Source organism: Canis aureus, chromosome 5 (genome assembly GCF_053574225.1).
Source record: "Canis aureus isolate CA01 chromosome 5, VMU_Caureus_v.1.0, whole genome shotgun sequence".
Classification (NCBI taxonomy): domain Eukaryota; kingdom Metazoa; phylum Chordata; class Mammalia; order Carnivora; family Canidae; genus Canis; species Canis aureus.
Genome location: NC_135615.1, coordinates 83191946 through 83214284, shown reverse-complemented (window position 1 = coordinate 83214284; position 22339 = coordinate 83191946). Strand labels below are relative to the sequence as shown.

The 22339-nt window shown below is 55.4% G+C and overlaps 1 protein-coding gene across 10 annotated transcripts in view; it reads left to right on the top strand.

The window, feature by feature from the left end:
* The window catches only part of KAZN (kazrin, periplakin interacting protein), a 1010042-nt gene that overhangs the window by 968977 nt on the left and 18726 nt on the right, over positions 1-22339 (top strand). For 9 of the 10 annotated variants that reach the window (XM_077899551.1, XM_077899552.1, XM_077899555.1 and 6 more), the window contains 2 exons: positions 20023-20228; positions 20736-20854. In XM_077899551.1, coding sequence (XP_077755677.1) covers positions 20023-20228; positions 20736-20854 — 325 coding nt within the window. Of the gene's footprint in view, positions 1-20022; positions 20229-20735; positions 20855-22339 lie in introns of those variants that run through there. The other variant, XR_013380757.1, reaches the window with a different exon arrangement.

Here is a 22339-nt window from a genome sequence, read left to right as displayed (position 1 = left end):
AGGAATGCTGACCCCAGTGAGCGGAGGGCCTACTGTCACGCCACCTTCTCTGGGGTCTGTGTTTTGAGAGAGGTTGAGTGCAGAGTGAGGCAGCCAGTCACATGACCACGGGGACTCGGCCTGAGTCGGTGCCACAGGGGTCCTCGAGACGCATGGGTTCTTCCCTGCAGCTGTGTCTTTCTCCTCCTTGGTTAATTCTGCACGTGGGCCAGGCAGGGGCCGTTGGGGGAGGTGCCTGTCTCAGGGGGAGGGCGGCGAGGGACACAGGGACCAGCACCAGAGCCTCTCTGCCCTCCCCATTCTGGTTGGTTCCATACTTAACAGAATCTCTCGGGATCCCTCCTGCCCTGTCCTCCCCTTTGTCACAGCAGCCTGAGCCCGCTCACCCCAGGAGAGAAGGGCTGGCAGGAACATCTATCTGCCTATTTGGGGAGCAGTGTTGGCCTCAATGAGGCTTCACCAGCAAAGGAACCATGTGCATGTAACGCCAGGTGATAGAGAACACGTGAGCTAAGCCAGGGCCTCCTGAGGCCTAAAACTAGCTTCCCCTTTTCTTTTGACCTGTCACTCGTCCCCTGCTCCACCTTAACTACTAACACAGCTCAGTTCACCCACCCTCTGCACAACAGTAGTTGCGCTTTCTGCTAGCAGTAACATTTTCAGCTCTTACAAAGAAAAGAGATTGGAGAGTGCTGGAGTCTCTATTAGAAGGATAGGATATTTTGTCCCAAGTCTCTAAACAAACAAACCAACAACAACAACAACAAAAAAAAAAAAACCACCAGTAGGCTGCTCCCTTTCCTTCTGACTTGGTGGGGCGGTTGGGCAGGAGCAGGCAAAGGGCCCTGCCTAATAAGGATCTTTCTGGCCTCCTTTGGCTAAGCCCTAAGCCGTTTAACCAAGCCTGGCGGTGAGGAAAAGCTGGCATCTTCCTCTACGGAGAGAGATTTTAGAAAATACTTTTCTCCCCCATGAGTTTTTTTTTCTTCTTCTTCTTTTGGTTGATTTTTATGGTTTGCCCTTTACTTAAGAGAAAATTACAACCACTCCTGGTAATGATTTAGTAGTTCCTTTTCATTTCAGTTTTTGTAAATTAGGAGATAAATCTAAGAGTTACTAAGGATGATTTATTTAAGAGAACTACGTCAAATAGCGAATGAGTTATGGGTAAATTAGATGAAAATAACTTTTCCCATGGGAAAGGTTTCTCGAAGGCATGGATGCAAATATAAAATATAAAAAAAATCTAAATAAAGCTTATTTTAAAATATTATTGAATTCTATGTTATTTGATTGCTTCTATCTTGCTCCGGGTGGGAGGCAAAGCCCCTGCATGACCTGCTCCTTGGATTCCAGGGCTGGGTCTGGAGGGGCTGAGGAAAGCTGGCTGAATTCTGGGCCCTCGGTGGGGCTGAGGCCAGGTGGCCTCCAGAAACCTCGCATCTTGGCCACCCCGACTGTAAGTGGGAGGAGCCGTCACATCCAGGGCTGCCTGTGGTCCTAATGCACCACCTCCAAGCCTGGCGCCCTGGCCCTGTGTTCTCCAAGCTCTGCGGCCCCAGTCAGCTTTCATCTGCTTCCTTCTACCCCCGGCACTCCTTCCAAAGGCCCGGAAAGTGCGCCTGTGAGTTTGGGGCATGTTACTTCCTGCAGACCTCATTGGGCCTCTGCACCGTGCCAACATCCCACCTTCCCTCGGGACAGAGAGGAGCTTAAGAAAGAAATCAAGGAAGCCACAGGGCCTCCCTGAAAAAGCCAGTGTGAGTCCCATGAGATTCCCCCCCCGGATGCAAAGCCTAGGCCTCGGCCCCAGTGAAACTCCATAGTGTGGCGCAAGAAGAGGTCCCCTGTATGCCCCGATCCTGGAGTGTAGCCAGTGCCCTCAACCCCTGCCTCCCAACTTAAAGATGAATCCTCTCCAGCAATAGAACTGAGAGACTGGCCTTTTAACACCCCCGTCATTTCTGCTGGAAGAAAGCTCAAAGCCCCGTGAGATCTAGACCATGCCAAGAAGTCGTAGCACTCAGGACCTCCAGGAGCCTTAGGGACCCCAGCAGCTCTCAACCCGGCCACACGTTGGAATCACCTGCAGAGCTTTTGAAAACACTTAGCAGTACCAGGCCGTATCCCCGAATCAGGGCGTCATTAAACCTTCGCTGGTGACCCTGGGGTGTGGCCAGCATTGAGAAGCGCTGGGCTAGTCTGCAGCGGGCATGAGGGGCCTCATGCAGACGTCCCCACCCCGCCCAGAGTGGCCGCTGAGGTGCTCACTTTACAAAGCCTCAGCCACCACCAGTCAGAGTTGGCATACAGGGAGAAAGCCTACTTGCCATCCCAAAACTAGACCCCCCACCCCCCACCCCACCCCACTGCACAGATGGGGAAAACTTTGACCCAGAGCGGAGTGACTTGGCCCAGATCCTAGCTGTTGCTCCTACGGTCCTGTAACCTTTTCAAGGACTGGGCCATACCTCTTCCAAGTTTCATAGCTCTGCTCAAAAGTCCTACTACCTCCTTTATTTTCGTTGAGACCTGGCTCCAAATGGACCAGCTTCAAGCGGTACCTATTGGAAATTGAAGCAGGCATGCCCAGGGCATCTAGGGCCAGTGTACAGCCCCACAGGTCGTGTGTACCACTCTATTCCAGAAGGCACTACTGTGCTCAGGTGCCGAGTGCACAACCTGCACGGCTGCCGTCAGTGGCCCTCACGCGTGCTCTCCCACCCATGCTGGCAGGCTCCGACAGATGTAACCTAGTAATATAATAACAATAATAATATCTAACACTTATTAAGCACTTACCATGGGCTGTAGTCCATGCCGCATACTTTACATGCATTAACTCAGTTAACCCTCCCAACAATCTGCATTTTTGGTGCAAGGACTCAGGTTAAGTAAATCGTCAGGGTCAAGAAGCTAGTAAACAGTAGGGCCAGACTGCCAACCTAGGGAGTCCCTGGCACTCTCACCATCATCTGAGCGGGAGGGGCAGGGCCCGGGCAGGGGGCATTGCAGAGACCTCCTTGGGGCCAGGTTTGCACCTCACCCACCCTTCACCTCCGGCACAGCCTAGCACTTCCTTGCTGGTGTGACTACGTCTGTTCCATCAATCGTCAGCATTTTACCTCCGGCCCCGGAGACCCACCCCCAGGGAGGAACTGGGGAGGGCAGAGTAGAAACGAGCTAATAATGTTCTGCACTAGTGCTCCACTGGGGCCAGGGCTTTGCCTGCACTTGCCCTGCTTTGGAGCCCTTTCCTGCACCAGGGCTGCCGGGCTCTCGGGGTTAGCTCGGCCCCCGAGCCAGGAGGTGAGGGTCCCGTCCTGGCCACTGCATGCTGCCCCACACACCAGGGGCCAATGGGCTAGAGGGGCTCCCAGTGCAATGAGGCCATAACGTAGGAGGTCACCAGCCATCTCACCAATGTGAGTTCTTAAAATATCTACGGGGCCTCTCACCAAAAACCTGCATTTTCACCAAACAGGACCTCACAAAAATCCCACCCCTAGCCCCACCTGCTTTGAACAAATGGCTCTTAAGTTTTTGCAGTTCAAACCCCACTAGGCGGGGGCAAAGCCACCATGGTCCCCCCCCAGCTCCCACCTATTCCCACTTTCGAGTGGAAAAAGACCCGGGTGGTAATAAGGAATCCAGAGGGAGTACACATAGTTCACCTTATCTTATAAAAGGATTCATAATTTTATTTTATAAAAGAATGCCCTGTGAACAAAAATAACTTAGGCATTAGGTCTTGGCTGTGCGTTAGGATAGTAAGTACCTCGCCAGAGAAGTGTTATAGGGGCTGAAAATCATGCCAGCAACTGGGGTGTGAACAACTCATACCTGAGTCATCGCTCCGTGGCGTCTTAAAGCCCCGCCACTGAAAAATGCGCACCTCAGCCACCCTGCCCCCCAAGGGCAATGCCCAGCAGCCCCAACCAACGATCTGATCCACGAGAAAACGATCCCAAGAGGGCTGAGCTTTAAGAAGTGGCAACTGAAAGCCTTGCCCCCTTCTACCTGGAACCTGCAGGCCTTCCCGTTCCCCAGCAGGTGCCCCGGGGCCCTGGGACGTCGTCAGGACATGCAGCTTCCGAATCGGAGTCCAGCAAGCACTGGCTGACCGCTCGCCTGCATTGCTGAGCTTCAGGTTTTGTCCGATTGCTTTCTCAACGGACTGCCAGCAAATGGCCATTAATTGCACCAAAACAAGAGACTATGAAATTGCGTCCCATGCTCTGTCGGGGGAGGGACCCTCGCGGCCCACCCGCGGGGCCAGGCCACGCGTGGATAATCACTCCAGCTCTGGCCCTGCCTCTGATTCCAGGCACCTTGTTTATCCCCTGGGCCTCGGTGTCCTCTCATCTGTGAAGTGGGTGCAATAACCCTGCCCTCCTGACAGGCTCAGCAATGAGAGCTGAGTGGGTTTTGGAACCTGGAAAGGGCTAGCCCCAGGGCCTGTGCCCCCCATGATTTGAGTGGAGTTAAGTTCAATCAGAGACAGGAAAGAAGCGTGAAAGAAGCAGCCTGATACACATCTTGTGCCCGAAGGTGACTCGATCTAAACACGTCGCCGAGGGGTAAAACCAGGGCATCGGGCCGTGTGAACCTGACCTCCCTCCAGCTGTGTGTCCACTCGTCCGAGTCCAGGTTCCTTTCCAGTGTGGCTCCGTGAGAGACTCTGGCTTTTGTGCCTAAGAACAGGGAGGCTTTGACATGTTTGCCCCCAGAACCCTCCAGCCTTGCCACTATTCCTTCTAGATTCCAGGGAGAAACGTACTCTTGCTGTGGCCAGTGCAGAGAAATTTAGACCATGGGAAGCAATTAGGCTGCCCACGCCTGAGTTCCTGAGGCAGAAGCCCCAAGGTCACCCCAGGGCGGCACATGAATAAGGAGACGTGTCTCAGAGCCCGGAGCCAGCCTGCTCTCGCAAGGAGGCATGCAGAAGTCTGTGTTCTCGGTTGTTGGGCTGCGCAGCCTCTGACCAAGCTCTCCCCGCAGGGGGCCGGGGGCGGGGGGACAGCTGATCTGTAGGTAGCTTCAGAGAACTTGAGAAAGCCTCACTGGCCAAGCCCTGTGCAGGCTGGCTCTTTGGGGCTCAGTCTTTCTACCCAGTAGAGGAAGAAATTGGAATAAGCAGCAGTTTTCAAAGTGTGTTCCATGGCACACTTGGGGGTTCCTCAGAGGACCCTCGAGAGGTTGCCATAGATGGTGAAAGACCTAGCTGGAAAGGGCTCCAGTCCTCCCCCTCCAAGCGAGAAGTTCTGCTCTTACCTGTTGCACGCTGGACCTTCATGCAGGAGTCCGTTTGAAGGATCCCATGGCGGGGGGTGGAAAAAAAAAGCGATCAAGAAGGGAAAAAAAAGTTTGAGAATCACGCGTGAATCATTGTCAAACCCGACCAGGCCTTTGAGTGTGCAGGATGCAGATTTCCTGGTTTCATCTTATAGCTACGCAATCAGGTCGGAGGGTGAGACGCTGGGATCTGCGTTTCCAACAAGCTGCCCAGTGTGGGCTCATTTGCAAGAGGTGGTGCGGGGCAGTCTCTGAGGGCAGGATCCTGTCCATGGGTCTTAGCGCAGACTTGCCATCAGGGCAACCTCCCCAGGGCACCATGATAAAGGACGTAGAGGCCAACCTTTCTGGGGCAGCCAGAAAGAAGAAGGTACTCAAGCCTGTGAGGGAAGAAGGTACTCAAGCCTGCCAGCTGCCAGGGCCTCTGCTGGGTCTTGCTGAGCGGAGAGCCAAGGGGTCTTGCGTGGCCGATCTGCTGCCCCCAGGCAGCCTCAGAGGCCTGCAGCAGTAAGAGTCACAGAGAGGCTCCCAATTTTCCTAGAGGCACACAGCCAGGAAGTGGTAGGGACAGAAGGCAAGCCTGCTGCCGGCCGGGTTCTGAGCATGACATCCACCGTCTCAGACTGCACCTGCCCGGCGGCCGACCAGCCTCCTGCCGAGCTTCAGGTGGACCTGCTGGCCTCCAACTGGGGCCGGTGGTGCCCCGTGAACACCAGATGATGACGATGGGCCCTAAAGTGGGAGCAAGACTGCCCAAGCTGTGCTCGGGGGTGGAGCTGGCCCCGAGGGAGGGGCCCAGCAGCGTTCTCAGGCTCCTAAGGAGGCCCAGGCCTCAGTCCAGAAGCCCTACCAGCCCAGCCCAGTGCGGTCGGGAGCCCCAGGTCGGGAGGCCTGGCTCCACACTTCCTGTTCCCAGCGTGGCCATGGACTCACTGTGTGACCCATGGGCAAGTCAGTCTCTCTCTGAGCCTCAGACTCCCTCCCAAACAAAGCAGGCCAGTGGTGGCCTGTGGAGCCTTACAAATCCCTGGGGTCCTCCCTCTGGCCACCCCCCAGCACGCTCCCTCCCCTCACCCCAGAGCTCCAGGTGATTGCTCTTAGAGATTTGATTCCATTTGCACTAAGGGTTTGCAACACCGAGACAGTGTGATACCCGTGGGTGAGATGGTCTCTAAGCTCCATCCTCAGGCCTCCTCCTGCACCCCCCATTGTGGAAAAGCCACTCCCCGTGGTCACCCAGCCTCCCCTGCTCACCCCTGCCCTGTTCCAGAGAGAGCTGGCCCAGATGCCTTCCCTCCTCACCCTAGCAGAACAGGAAAGCCTACAGATGGAGGGCCAGAGACCCTCCCCAGGAGGCTATGCGCATCCCCCAGATGAGCCGCAGCAACACCACACAGAGCGATGTCCCTGCCAGGCCACAGCCCTTTATAGTTTGTAATGCTCTTTCAGGGGCAGATCAAGGTCAAGCTTAAGGGGGTAGCATCTGGGCAAACTGTCCGGGTCCAGACCTTAGTCCTGACATTTGCTAGCTGGCAACCTTAGGCGAGGTACTGAACCTGGCTGGGTCTCGGCTTCCTGATGTGTACAATGGGACAGCGAGGCGCTTCCAGGGGTGGCTGCAAGGAAGAAACGAGTGACTGGGTATAAAAGGCTCAGCTCGGGTCACAGTAAATGCTGGTGATGACAGTGACAGTGAGGACAGATGCCGATTCAGCCTCTCACCAGCCCCGTGAGAGACACAGGGCAGGCCCCTCGGGACGGGTGCAAAGGCAGGCCCAGGCAAGCTCAGCAGTCGCCAGGCTGCCAGGTAGGACCAGGGGGGCAGGACCTGTAGAGCTGACAGGGCTCTCGGTGGCTTCTTGCCCAGTCCTCTCATGATACGGATGGGCTGGGAGTCGCCCACTGCCAAGCAGGGCATTGGTGGCTGAGCTGGTTCTGGAACCCAGGGCTCCTGACTCCCAGGACAGTGTTCTGAGCTGCTGCAGAGCACAAGATTCAGCAGGGGGAAGAAAAAGGAAAGAAAAAGAAGAAGAAGAAAGAAAAGAAGAAAGAAAGAAAGGAAAGAAAGAAAGAAAGAAAGAAAGAAAGAAAGAAAGAAAGAAAAGAAAGAAGAAAGAAAGAAAGAAAGAAAGAAAGAAAGAAAGAAAGAAAGGGAGAAGAAAAGAAAGAAAGAAGAAAGAAAGAAAGAGAAAAAGAAGAAAGAAAGAAAGAAAGAAAGAGAAAGAAAGAAAGAAGAAAGAAAGAAAGAAAGAAAGAAAGAGAAAGAAAAAGAAAAAGAGAAAGAGAAAGAAGGAAGGAAGAAAGAAATCCTTGGGTCAATTGTCTTGGAAACAATGCTGTGTCTCCAACCCTTAGAGATCTTGAACACAGCACATTAGCTTATTCAAGACTCTGACAAGTTCTGCAGTGAAGAAAAATATCTCCCTTTTTCCCACTTCGTGTTTCCCAAACGTACTTGACCACAGAACCGTGCATTTCTATCTCATTCCGTGGAGTGCCCTCTGGGACGTGTTGTACCCGGCGACCCCCGCAGCCCCTGTGTTCTGTGCCTGGAGGTGCCAAGTTGGGGGTTCTCGGAGAGCTCTGAGCGTGCCACATCCTGACCTTGTTGAGCCCTAGAAAGTCCCTGAGGCTCAGATGGGATGCGCATGGGCCTTCAGGAGGGCGCCAGGAGCAAGGCCAGGTGGAGCGTGGACGTCTCCATGGCTGAGCATCCGCTGTGCCCAGAAAGACCCCGAGTCAGCGTGCAGCCTCTACCCGGGGGACGGCCCCACAGGCTGACCAAGGAACGCCAGCCCCACGATACTTACTTCGCTGCTGTTCCTGGTCCCAGGTATACACAGGGCCCTGGGGCAGGGACAGCAACGGGCACGCCGTCCTGCCCAGACCTCGGGCCCCACCTGCCCTGTCCCCTGCCCAAGCTCCGAGTGGCCCGATGGCTTTCCCTGGGACGGGCCACAGATCCTGGCCTCACATCCCAAGGGGCTCCGTGCCTACACGGTGCCAGCTCCCTGCCTGGTTAGGACGCTGATGTCTCAGGGGGAGCAGGAGAGGGGGACAGGGAGCCTGTGCTCGGGGGCAGGCAGGCCACGGAGGAGAGAAGACTGCCCCTGACAGCTGTCGCTGCAGGGACCGTGGTGACAGGAGAGGAGGCTCTGCAAGCCAGAGGGAATGGGACGGCTGTCTACAGAGCAAGGCTCAGAGATAACAGGCCGGGACTCAGGTGTCTGAACCCTCGCCAGGGTCCCTCCATCCCTTCCTGTGCGTGCAGGAAACACAGATTCATTTTAGTGACAGCCTGACCCCAGCAGAATCGATAAAAACCAAGCCCTGCAGGGAGGGGTATTGAGGGAAGCCCAGGCTTTGAGACCCAGCTCTCCGGGCTTGATCCCAGAGCCAGTACTTAGCTGTGCAACCCTAAGCGGATCTCTGGGTCCCCCTGAGCCTCAGTTTTCCCTTCTGTAAAATGGAAACGACACTGCCTATCTCCTGGGGCTGTTGCAAAGATGAAATAACCAACGGATAGAAACGGCCAGCCCATGGCAGCTGCTCGTCCCGCTGTGGCAGGAGTCTCCCACGCGAGGAAGCGGCGGCCGGTGACATGCAACACAGGCTCGGGGACCTGGCTGTGCTCTGCCTGCATGACTGGTGGACATTTCTGAGCTCCACTTTCCTCATCTGTGCGATGGGCCTCACGGCAGGGGGGCAGCGTGCTCACCCACAGGCTGTAAAGCAGCAGGCAAGGTGAGCTGTCACGGTCCCGGTCCCCGTCCTGGTCGCGGGGGCTCCCCGTGTGAGCTGGAAGGCCGTTGGCCAGCCAGCGCTGTCTCAGATCAGCTGTAGCAGGGGGGTTGTGGGTGATGCCAAGGCCTGCCTCTGAGCGTTCCAGTGAGCTGGTCCCGGGCTGCCCGCGTCCCAGCCTCATTCCTGCTATTTCTCAGCCCCCGAGGCCTCGGGTGGTCAGGGAAGTGGGTGCCTGGGTGCTGCAGGCTGTCCCACGTGAGGAAGCAAGCCCCACTGGGCTCCAGGGCTTCCAGAGTCCTGATCTTTCAAGAGAAGTCAAAAATACAGAATACACGACACTCCTTAATATCGGCAACTTTTTTTTTATTTTTTTGTTTTTACAACATGAGTTCTTCTGGGGAGCTGAAAGTTGCATGGCCCCAATTTGTCTGCAGGTCACCTGCTCTGTTCCCTGCAGTCTAGATCCTCTCTGGGGGGTGCTTATGTTTCACTTGGATCAAGGAAGGAGTCGGGGTGCCTGCCTGCCGTGGGCTATGTGTCTGCCTTCACCAGAGGGCTCTCCTGCCTGCCTGCCTTGCCCTGCCCTCACTGTGCAGCCAGACAGCAGGGGACCAGAGCAGGGGTTCCAGAGCTTGGGGTGTTTGGGGAGTGGCAGGGGCCAGCGGCCCTCCAAACTCTGGAGTCAGCACAGGAATCAGAGCCTGCCTGGCGCCCAGAGGCCCACATGGCTGGCGTTGCAGTCAGATAGGGGATCAACCTGTCTGTGGTCTGAGAGCCCCACCAGGCGACTCCGCCATTTCTCTACAGGACTCAGAGATGGAGAGGGAGGAGGTCAGGTGAAGGTGCTCAGGAGGATGCTTGGTCACCAGCGTGGAGACAGCTGTAACCCTGCAGGCCCAGCGACATGGTGCAGGTGTCAGGGCGAGGACTGAGGAGGAGCACTGGCTTCTGGCGGGGGGTGGGGGGGGTTGGAGGGGAGTGAGGAAAGCCGGCAGAGGAGAGGAGGACGTGACTTGCTGGCGTCTACTGAGTGTCAGGGGAATGTAGGCCCTTGGCATACACTCAGTAAGTCATTCGACAAACACCGGCTGGCCACTTCCTGAATGCCAGGCCTCGGGCTAAGGCTGAGGCTACAGGTGTAAACACGAGGCCACCTAAGTTACCCTAATGTTGTCCTCATGTGAAGTGTATATTATTGCGCTCAGGAAACTGAGCTCAGGCAGGACAGACAGAAATAGCCAGATAGAAACAGCCCAGGGAGACAGCAGGTGAGGGAACCGGGGTAAGAATTGGGGTCCAGGGGTGCACTACACCGCTTCCAGGCAGATGCTGGTGAGGCTGTCCCAGTGCCTTAGTGCTCTCGTTTCCAGAAAGCCAAGACCGGCACCAGTTTTCTCCTTGGCATTTCTAGTAGGCATCGAAGTTGTAAGAATGCCCCCCATCCCCGTGAGCCTCGCCAAAGCTCCGTCTTCATTTTGAAGGACGTTAAAGAAATACTGGTCATCGGCATCTTTGCTCTTCCTAAACTGGCCTGCATGCAAGAAGCAAAATAGCTCCCTGCTTGTATAGGAAATTTCTAGGCAGCCGGGACGCAGTTTGAAGGAGGTAGGAGGTTGGGTAGTTTGCAGTAACTGCTTAGGATGATCCCATGGAAGGCGTTGCCTCCAAGTGCCCCTCCTTGAGCCAGAGGCCCATGGACCTGGCTTTCTGCGGGGGTCCCCCGTGCCAGCGAGCAAATGGATAGGGGTCTCACAATCATCACAATGACCACAGTCCACAGGGTTCACGGAAGCAGATTGGGCCGAGCCAGAAGGAACCTGAGAGGTCCGGAGGCCCAGGGGAGTCAGGAGGGTCGGTGACTGGAAGAGGCTGAAAATCTGCTAAGGGACCCCGGGGCACAGCTGGGCCCCCACAGCCCACAGCAACCCATAGCTCCAGCCTCGCCTCCAAGAGGCATAGAGATGCAGACTCGCACTATCTCCACGGGGACACCAGGAGCAGAGTCATTCAGCCCACAGCCTCCTCTCAAAGATCCCCCCTGCTTCACCTTCCAGTCCCACGCAGCAGCGGAAAAGCCAGCCAGGAAAATGTGTGGGGAGAGAGGACAGGCGGCAGGAATGCAGGCAGAGGCCGGCCCCCAGCTGCATGTGCCCCTCACGTAAATGAAAGAGCAAAGAAATTCCAATTGCAGACTAAGAAGGACTTCCCAAATGTGGGCACCGTTCAGCACAAGGACGGGTTAACGAGGAGGAGCGTTGCTGTGTATATTTTTTAAGCAGGCCGTAGTTGTCACTGCGTAGCAGAAGGCTTGCCTTCCCTGGGCCTCTTCTTCATATCTTGCCCCTAAGTCTGTAAACTCAGGAAATAGTTGCCAGGCGTCCACCCGGGAAATGAGCACAGAGTGGGTGGAGCCTTGCCAGCTCCAGGGGTTGGACTCCCTGCTTCCAAGGGGCTGGTGGGACACGGTGACCGGGGCAGGATGTCCCCTGAGGCTGGGGCCAGGGGTCCTGTTGGGCCAGGAGACAGATACAGTGAGCACAAGCTTAGGCCCTTGCCAGACAGTGGCACCAAAACTGAGGGGAAACAAAGGAATGTGACATTTTCTCTGAACACGTAAAGTAGCTCTGTTGGGCCTCTCTGTGTGCTTCGTGGTGTCGTGGACTTTAAGGGACATGTGGGGGCAGGAGCACGGTCAGCTTTTCAGCTCAAGGCCCCCCAGGGCCCACTGGGTGTTGGGGACAGGGTGTTGTAGGTGGGCAGCACCCCCTCCCCCTGGGTCCTGCTGTCACTCCCGCAGCTACACGCCCAGTGACTTGATGCCCTTTGAAACCATGTTGTCAGATTGGGCACGCCAGGGTCTGCCTTTGACACAGAGCTCACTGGAGCTGAGGCTGAGGCCGCAGCGAAGCATCTCCATCCAATGCAGTGACGGTTGTCGGGCTGTAAAACGTTACTTTCTCATGTCATAATGCAGTATTTTTTTTAAGATTTTATTTATTATGATAGAGAGAGAGAGGCAGAGACACAGGCAGAGGGAGAAGCAGGCTCCATGCAGGGCAGGGATCCTGGCGCGGGACTTGATCCCAGGACTCCAGGATCATGCCCTGGGCCAAAGGCAGGCGCTGAACCACTGAGCCACCCTTTTAAAAACCACCTTTTAAAATTCTCATTTTAAAAATGAGAATTCAGCTTCTGGCTGGAGAAGTGGTGCCGGGGCTGCCTGCCACGGCCCGAGGGGGTGAGTGTTGACCAGAGCTGGCAGCCCGAGTGGGGCAGGCTGAGAACAGGAGGACGGGGCACTGGGGGCAGCTGCGCCGCGGGCTTGCAGGCATACAGGGTACAGAGGCTGGGTGTGCTCCTAAACATCCTCCCCTCAGCAGGGCAGCTTGCACGACAAAGAAAGCTGGTCCCCAATGCCATTCAGTAGTGCTGAGGCTCAGAGCCCCTGCCATCAGCCAAGAAAAAGGAATGAGCCTGGGTGGTGGTGCATTTGAGGGCCTGCAAGCAGTTGGATGTGGCGGGAAAGGAGGTGTGAAGGAGACGAGAGGCCTGCTCCCTCCTCCTCACCGCCTCCCCTCCCTGCTCACTTTCTTTTAAGGAAAACCTACGGGTGCCTTCTGTCCAGGCAGTAGTGGGCAGCTCTGGCTCATACAGGCTCCCAAACTGGGTCCCGGCTCCACACCCCGTGGCCTCTCGTTGGTCACTGACACAGGCCGAGGTGGGTGAGTTTACACCACAGAGATCGGCAGAGGTTGAGGCCGTGCTAGATGTCAGGGATATCTGGGGAGCAAAAGAGGGCCTTGCGCCTGTCCTTATGGGGTCTACATCCTAGCGGGGGGCACACTCACCAAATAATCCCATGGCCGTTCATTAATGTCAGCTGTGAGAAGTGCAGGCAAGAACAGCACCTGGATTAATGAGAGTACTGTGAGTACATGCATGTGGAGTGGAGGCGTGGACACGCATGTGCTGCAGGGAGTGGTGACCGGCCGACACCAGGGGACCAGAGAAGGGGTCCTGGGAAGAGGTGACATTTTGATAGAGCCTGCAGACTTCATAGGCGTTCGCCAAGCAGAGCAGCCTGCAGCTGGGTGCTTCCAGGCAGAGAGCAGCAGGCGTGACTGATTCGAGAGGGGAGAGGGGACCAGGAGTGCTGGAAAGTGCGGTGGGGGGGTGGTGTGTGCCACTGAGAAGTCGGCAAAGGGCTGGGTCACACCCAGCCTTGTCATGCGAAGAGCTTGGGCTTTATCCAGGGAGACAGTGATGGATATTGAGCACAAGAGGTCCCCGGGAAGATTCAAATTAAAACAATGACAACAAAACAAAAACAAAAAAACTATTGACTATCCCTTTCCCATAACTTGGTCTTTTAATGGTGGCATCACCATGAAGCAGGCCTGGGTGATAAAGAGAGGGATAGACTTGACCCCTGACCTTGGAACTCCCTTTGTGGCAGGGCAGATGGACAGACCCATGCACTAGCAGAATGTGAAGAGCACAGGGTGGACTGTGCACACAGCAAGGGGATGTCCTCTCGGGCCAAACCACCAAATCTAAAATAAAATATATTAAAAAATAATAATAATTAAATAAATAAATAAATAAATAAATAAAATAAAACATAGTTTTTAATGTTAATCTCTGGCCTCACCAAAAGTAAGGGAAATCCCCACGCTGCCCCCATCCAAAACTAAAAGTTCATGAGCTAAGACCAGAATGGGAGCAGAGAAATAGTGAGCGAAAACCAAGTATGAAAACCGGGGTCTGTCCTGGGGGCAGATGCTGATGTCAGGACTGTGAACAGGGAAGTAAACGCTGGGGTGTGACAAAGTGGTCTCTCGTTCTCCAGGTCATCCTAACAGGATTGAGATGGTCCCTGCTATCAGGTGCCATCCCCCCACCCACCCCCACCCCCCTGGCGGATCACAGAAATCCTCTCTGGAGGAAAGCATTTGCTGTTCAGACTCAGAGATTCCCAGAAGATCAAATGTGAGCTCCGCATGCATGAGAGTCCACAGAAAAATACAGCAGATGTAGACCCTCCAAGGGCTTTTCAGATACAGTAATTACCAATATCAAATATAAGCTAATATGTATGTAAAACTTTAAAAAATTTAACACAAAGTCATAAACATGAGCAAACAAGAGACTAATATGAAAAGACCAGGTAAAAAGAACCAACTAGAACCTTTGGAAGTATACAGTGAGTAACATTAAAAGAATAAAATCCAGGGGTGCCTGGGTGGCTCAGGCAGTGAAGCATCTGACTCTTGATCTTAGCTCTGGGCTTGATCTCAGGGTTGTGAGTTCAAAGCGTTCGTTGGGCTCCACGCCTGGTGTGGAAAAAAAATAAATAAAATAAAATAGAATCCGAGGATGGACTAAACAGAAGAATAAGCTGCTGAAGAGAGAATTTTAAAAATGGAAAATAGGTCAAAGGAAATTACCAGATTGCAATGCAGAGAAATAAGTTGTTGGAAACCATGAGAAATCAGGGCTTCCTGGTCCACCATGCAACAGCCGCTAGCCACATGTGGCGATGTAAATCAGTAGTTGGATTAATTAAAATTCAATAAGGTTTTAGGGTCAGTTCCCCGGGTACACTGGCCACATTTTGAGTGTTCGCAGTCATACGTGGCTTCTGTCTGCCATAACACACCGTGCAGATGATCTAGCATCTCCACCATCACAGGAATCTCTGGTGGACAGCACCAGCTTACGAGAGAGGGAAGATAGAATTAGAAAGACCAATCCCAGAAGGAGAGCAAAGAGAGAATGGAGAAGAGGCAATATTTTAAGAGATGATGGTTGAGGATATTCCAAAAATCAACCGAGAGATACAGGAAGGAAGCTCAATTTAAATCAGTCAAAATAAGAAGAAATCCACAGGTAGCCCCATCGTAATGAAGCTGCAGAACCCCAAAGACAAAGAGAAAAATCTTAAAAGGAGCTAACGAAAGAACAATTGGACTGGCAGCTGCCTTCTCTTTAGCAAAAAGGAAGCCAGAAATCGGTGTTGGCGCAACGTCCTCCAGGTGCCGGAAAGAAATGACCGTAGACCTACAACTGTGTGCCCAGCAAAGCTCTTTGAAGGACGAGGGGGAAACACAGGCTTTTTTCAGATAAACAAAAGCTGTAGGAGCTTACCCCCCAGAAAATACTCTTCATCAGAGGAACTTTCAAATCATGTTCTCCAGGAATAAGAAAAATCATCCTAGACATTAGGTCTGAGACGCAAGAAGAGTGGTGAACACCGTGATTAACGTGCAGGGAAATTATTTTAAGCAAATATTATCAGGATAAAAATCATCATGACGACAGTGTCTAAAATTGTGGGGTTTTATTTTTCCCCAAAAGGACAGAATTAAAATAATGGACACGGTAGGTGGTAAGTCAGAAGGGGTGATCAGAATGTTCAAATAACTTACTATTTAGGGCAGAGCATTAAGATCCTGTTCAACCGTAGGTTTTGTTAAGTCAAATACGCACGGTAAGTTTTCAAGGGTAGCTAATAAAGAGTGGTTCTAGAAGTTGGCGTGTATCAGAAACACCTTGGGCGGGGACTTGTTAAAATACAGATTATTGGACCCCAGCCCTCAGAGCCACTGCCCCAGGAACTCCGGGGTGGGATCCTAGAATCTGCATCGCTAACAAGTCCCCAGGTGCTGCTGGCGCCGCACTTTGAGAACCACTGACCCCAAAGCAGAGAAATCAGGTGCCTCCCTCATTTCCACACCAACAGAAGGGGGGGAAAGGCGAAGGGAAAACAAACAAAACCTTCCGTCTAATCCAGCTCGGTGCAGGAAGAGGCTCACGTGAGCCACATATGTCATTTTAGATTTTCTAGGAGACCTACCCGTAAAAACGGGTGGAACGGATTTTAACAACTAGGTGATGTAATGTGTAGTTACCACAAATATTGTCGTTTCAATATGCGATCCACATAAAAATTCTTGAGATTATGTTTTCTTCTTCTTCTTCTTCTTCTTCTTTTTTTTTTTTTTTTTGGACAAAGTCTCCAGAATTCAGCATGTATTCCATACTGTAGGTTCTTCTCAGTGTGGGCAAGCCACGGAGCAGGTGCTCGACAGCCACGTGCCGTGTGTAGCTCCTCGCAGGCCGGAGCCGGTGTGGGGTGTGCGAGCTGTGAGGCTGCAGAGGGCGGAGGCCCCCGCTCCGTGCGGGACACCAGGCAGGGCACCGTGAGCAGCGTCCATCCCCTCGCTCAGCCTCACCTAGGCCTGTGACGTTAGACTTTACTGTCTTCCCGTTTCACAGATGGCAACGGTGAGGCTGAGCACATTCCAGACTCTTCCCCAAGAGCAATGGAAGGGCCAGCAGTCAGGCCCCGGCCTCTCCACTCCCGCGCCGACCTCAGAACCCGAAGGTTTCTGAACAGGATTTTGTGTGACAGACCGGAGAAGAAATATTTCAGGCTCTCGGGACCAGACAATATCCACCTGGCAGGAGAACATAGAACCTCTTCTTCCGGACCCAGAAGGATCCCGGAAGGATCCAGATGGAACCCCCTCGGCCTCTGCCAGGGGCCCGGCCGGCCCGCCTCCCCTCCTGACTCGACATGGGAGCTACTCCCCCCGTCAGGGCTGAGACAGAGGGGAATAAAAGCCAGGACTGATGGAACCCCAGACAGAAAACCTGGGCCCGTGATGCCTGCATTTTGGAAGTTGCCTTTAATTAATGGTTTACGACCCCAAAGACGCCCCCCGCCCCGTCGGGCCTTCTGCAGCGTTGTCATGGGGCTCAGTCCTGCGGGCGAGGGCGGAGGGGGGCGGAGGTGGTGCGGTGGCAAAGGCGTGGTTTGTTCCTAGGAGCCCAGCTGGGCCTCCCGCATGCTTGAGCCAGATGCCACCCGCCACCCGCCACCCGCCACCCGCAGGTGACGACAGGTGAGGACAGCCGGCTCTCCTCAGCGGCCGGGCCCGCGAGCTGCAGAATGACCCCCAAGTATTTGCACACCTGTCGTTCCTGGGGCGCTGCTTCTCTCCTGAAGGCTTCTGCTCTTTGAGTCTCTCTCTGACTCTCGGGGCCTCCCTTCTCCTTCCTTCCTCCTTTCCCTGGGGAGGCCCAGCCACGCGCTGCCCCCGCCCCCCCCCCCGGGCCTGGGACCCACGAGCCCGCCCCTCTCCTCGAGGGGAGCCCGGCCTCTCCCACCCGGACCAGGCCCGCGTCCTGCTGGGACGATGCGTTTTGGCCCCGGTGGGCTTGACCCCAAGTGGGACCCCTAAGCTCCTGAGCTGAACTCAAGCCAAGTTCACCCCAGGAAGGCAGTGGGGCTGAGGCAAGTACCCAGTGGCCTACCATTGCTTCCCGTGCGGAGTTCATGAGTCATTAACCGGGGAGGTAGACAGTAGGATCGTTATACCCATGTTATAGATGGGAAAACAGAGGCTTCAGGAGGTCAAGAAATTGGCCCAGAGCCGACGTCTGCTCAACTCCAAAACCTCTTTCCACAGGCCCAGTCCAAGTGGACATCACGGGCTGTGTCTTAGAACTTCAGGTACCCAGATACGACGAGGAGGAGTGATGTTCGTCTCTCACCTTCCCGGAAGTGTGTGACAGAGACGCGGCTCAGCAACAGGAATAGCACAGTGATTCTCGGCTCTGTCCCACCCGGGAGGACACCCCCGCGGCGTGCCCAGGGTTCACACCTGCAGGGCCCAATCCCTGCAAGCCAAGCCTGCCCTGCGGAGCCAGGGACCAGCGGGAGGGACACCTAGGCTGGCGATGAGCGGAAACTCAGGGGCCCCAGACAGGGCTGCAGAGGAGGCTTCTGTTCCCGCATTCCCGGGCGTCATGGCAACGTGTGCTCAGGCTGGCGACCTGCACGGAGCTCCGTGCCCATCTGCCGTTTCCCTGGGGGCAGGGAAGAGGCCTCCTCCCACCCGAGAAGGGAAACGCGATGATGTTCCAGGAGCTTCTCAAGCCCTCCCCATCTGGCATAGACAGGCCCCAGCATCCCCAGTCACTGAGGCCCCAGAGCAGCCCAGGGGAGGACGCAGGTGGCAGGGAGCACCACCGAGCCAATCTTATGGTGCTGGAAACCGGGGCATGAGGCCTGAGGGCTGCCCACCCCGAGTCAGGTGGCTCCGCCTGGGCGGCATCCTCCTGCCCACCCGCTGCATGCTCCGGGGGGGCTCTGGGCTTACCAGGTAGAGGCTCGCGGCCTTGGGGAGAAAGGTGTTGGCAGAGCGGGCTGTGTGCGTGGTCCCCAAGCTGACGGAGTTGTTTGCAAAGAGTCTACATGACGAGGGCCGGGGAGGGGTGAAGGCACCGGGGAGAGCGGACTCGTCGTAACTCGAAAAAGATTTCTAGGCTGCGTTTCTCCATTTAGAAAATAAATACACCTCAAAAATAGCATACCTCGCTGCAGGAAACGTGGGAAACAGGAAAGCAGGCACACACGTGCAAATACGCTCGCACACTCACACGGGCACAAAACGATCACACACACACGTTCACATGCAATTAACCCGTCACCCCTTTCTGCACGCAGGCTTTAAACATTTATCCCAACTAGTATTTTATACGTGTCAATGCCCACGTATACGCATGCACACACAATTAGAGCTCTCCGTCGTGTACTCCTGTCCACATCACCTCGAAAAGGCAGCTGGGCCGACGATGCACCTGCTGTCGTGACCTGTCCTTCTTCACTTGGCGATTAGATTATTGTCAAAAATATTCCCCAGTGACGCACTGCTCATTAAGCACCTATGTTCCAATAACACGAATGAGGCATTGCTCATCATTCAACCTCCCCTCAATAACCACTTATACCGCTTCCTATTTAATTTCTCCAATTTTTGTTAAAAATTTGTACATGTTTGTCATGGAACTTTGATGAGACACACAAGTACAGCAAGAGGAGAGTAACCTCATCCTTCCCGGCACCCGAGCTCAGGGACTTCGCACGCAGATTTGTAACCACGTGGCCAATTTGATGGACAAGCCTTTTTTTTTTTTTTTTTTTTTTTTACATCGTCATGATCATTTCTAATGTAACAGTATCGCCAGGGTCCTTTCTCACCAGGCTTATTATTTTTTTTAATACTTGTCATTTCTCGTGGTAGTGGGTTTGCGTGGGTGTTTGTCTGTAACCCTGCTTTAGAGAAAGAGACTCTCTCTCTCTCTCCCTCTCTCCCTCTCTCTCTGTCTCGGTCAAGTCTCTGTAGCCTGAACCTGACCCGTTCGTCAGGTGCTGTTACCCACCACGGACGGAAGAGTCGGGCTGGGAAATGCAGGGGGATTAACATTTTCGTCGATGGGGGGCTCCTCTGGAAACAGGTGTGGGTGCAGTAATGAGTGGAGCCGAGGCTCCGTTTATCCTAAGGAAATAAGTCACCCGGCTGTCACCCAGCTGCCCGGAGATGACTGCGCTGCGTCGTTCACAATAGCGAGAAACGGGGACAACCCATGCCCGTCAGTAGGAGGCAGGCGACATAGAGTACAAAGCATCCCCTGAGGCATCCCGCGGTGCTGTGGAAGGAAACCACAGATCTCCCCGGAGGTGGGGGGATGGCCCCCCGCGGGGTAAATGGGAACATCGCGCAGCGGGGAGCACCGTGTCTGCGCGTGGGTCTGTGTGTGTTCGTGAGCGTGGGCATCTGTGTATCCCAAAGACTATTTAACTACAACTAACAGCTGCTGTCTCCGGGTGGCGTGGGATCTGGGGCGACTTTCACTTTCTGGTTTATTTTCATCCTTTCCTGGATTAAGTTTTTAAGACCCAGTTCTTCTGTTGGGGGGGCGGGGACCGATTGCTTTTGTAATGGGGGAGGGGCGGCAAAAAAAAACGGAACAGGAGCCCGTTGACTTTGGAGAGAAGAAATGCGTGGGGAAGACGCCCTGCCCTCCCCCTGCGCCCGGCCTGCCTAGGCCCTGCACCCGTCCCCCTCCCTGCAGCCCCCCCACCCCCCGCAGCCCCCACCCGTCTCCCCAGCAGCTCCCGCTTGTGTGTTGCAGATTCGGACAGCCAGTGCAGCCCCACGAGGCAGAGCCTCAGCCTGTCGGAGGGCGAGGAGCAGATGGACCGGCTGCAGCAGGTGGAGCTGGTCAGGACCACCCCCATGTCCCACTGGAAGGCCGGCACCGTCCAGGCCTGGCTGGAGGTGGTCATGGCCATGCCCATGTACGTCAAGGCCTGTGCGGAGAACGTGAAGAGCGGGAAGGTAGGGCGCCTCCGGGATCCCAGCGCGCATCTCCCTCCTGTGACCGTTACCAACCCCGAGCTGGCCTGCTCCACCCCCCACCCCACCCCACCCCACGGCCCCAGGAGGAGCCGTGTTCCAGGAGCCAGCTGAACTGGCCTCAGGCCCCAGTGTCCCCAGTAAATCATCGCATCTCCCTGGCAAGGCTCGTAGCCCTCCGAGCCTGGGCCTCTGCGTCTTTAAGTTGGGTCTCACCCTCCCGTACCCGGCTGGAGGAGGGCAGGACTGGCCAGAGGGCTCTTTTGGTCAGGATGTGATTCCTCCCACCTCCTGGAGCAGGGATGCACCAAGTGCTCTGCGTGGACCCCAGAGAAGGATGTGCAGGGAGACAGGCGGGTGCTGGGCCCCAGCCTCATGCTAACAGACCCCTCCGGGCTCAGCCGCAGCCAGCAGCAGGTCCTAGGGGTCTCGGGCGCCCACCGCACACGTTCCCTCTGGGCGCTCAGTCCTCACCTTCCTGGGGAGCAGATGCTGCTGAGCCTGAGTGACGAAGACCTGGAGCTGGGTCTGGGCGTGTGCAGCTCCCTGCACCGGCGCAAGCTCCGGCTGGCCATCGAGGACTACCGCGATGCCGAGGCGGGCAGGAGGTGGGTCGGCATGCCTGGGCACCCCACCCAGCTGGGCCTCCAGGGAGAAGGGACGAAGGTGCACCCCAAGACCTCCAGATACCACAGTGAGGGGCAAACGGGCACTGTAGACTGGGCCAGGGATGGAGGGTGGTGGGGTATTCCCCGGGGATGCCGGGGGGGGGGGGGTCAGGTGCTCCCCAGTCCTGCTCTGGGCCAGGCCTCCCCATAGAAAGATGGAGCTACTGGGAATCAGTGAGATCCCACCCCCATGATCCCCACAGCCTGGAGGCAGGGGGGCCTCACGCACCCCCAGAAACTCCTCTATCCCCGAGGGCCGGCCCAAGCAGGTCGGGGAACTGGGCCAGAATGTCTGCTCTCCCTACTTCCACCTCAACCCCGGGTCTACCCTTCCAGGGGGAGGACGGATGGCGTAAGGCAGGGAGAAGTAGGATGGGACAGAGAAGAAATGGAGCAAAGGGCTTTATGGCACCAACACCCCCAAAGGATTAGGGCTGGCCCAGAAGGGCTCCTTTAGCAACCACACCTGGGAATGGCCTGCGGTCCCTCTCATCAGGTGTGTCCTGTTCCCGTTGCTCACACCCCCTCCCACACACCCCGCCTCTGTCCCATCTCCTGCCTCCCTCCTGACCTTTTTCCGAGCAGGAGCTGCTGGCGGGGGAGCTCATTCCCCAAGCAGCTCCAGGGAAACCAGAACACCCCCCTCAGCCCTCAGCACGCAGAAAGAACTAGCGCACGTAGTAAATCTGACACTTTCTGTTTTTGCATAATTATCTCCTTCACTGGTTCCCCATCATTTTCGTGCAGTTAATTAATCAAACCTGGTGGTGTGTGCTATTATTTGCAGAAGCTGCTTTGTGGATTAAAACGTGAGGGGGCTAAGGCGGGGAACCCAGGCTAGTGTGGAAGCAGGAAACCAAAGGCTCGTGTGCGTCCTGCCTTGGGCCCTTGGCGAGATTCCTAGGTGGCCGCAGAGACATGTGAGATCAGATCAGAAACTCAGGTGGCGACTGAAAGCAAGCGAAGCCAGAAGGTGCCAGACTCTTGTCAGCAAGTCAGGACCCTGCGGGACAGGGCTGGGGGTGAAGGGTGGCGGAGGGGAGTGATGGGCAGGGGAGGGGAGCAGCGGGCACGAGCCTGCTTTCTTGGAGGCTTGTCCCTCCCTAGGGCCCCACAAGCACTTCCCGCTCGCCACCTCCTTCTAACCGGTGCCTCCCCCCGAATCCTCTGCCACCCAAGCAGGAGCCCCCTCCTGCCCCCTTGTCCCACTCCCAACGTGGTCAGTAAATGCTGCCCGTTGAACAGCATGGGGCTGCCCCTACACCTTGCAAAAATGCAGGATCACTGCCCAAGTTCCCCCCAAAACATGGTTGACCCCAAGAACCCCTAGGAACAGAGATGCAACAGCACCTAGAAGGGTGTGGACGCAAATCGGCAGACAGGTGTGAAGGGAGTTTGGAAATTTCCCAGAGCCATGGTCAGGAC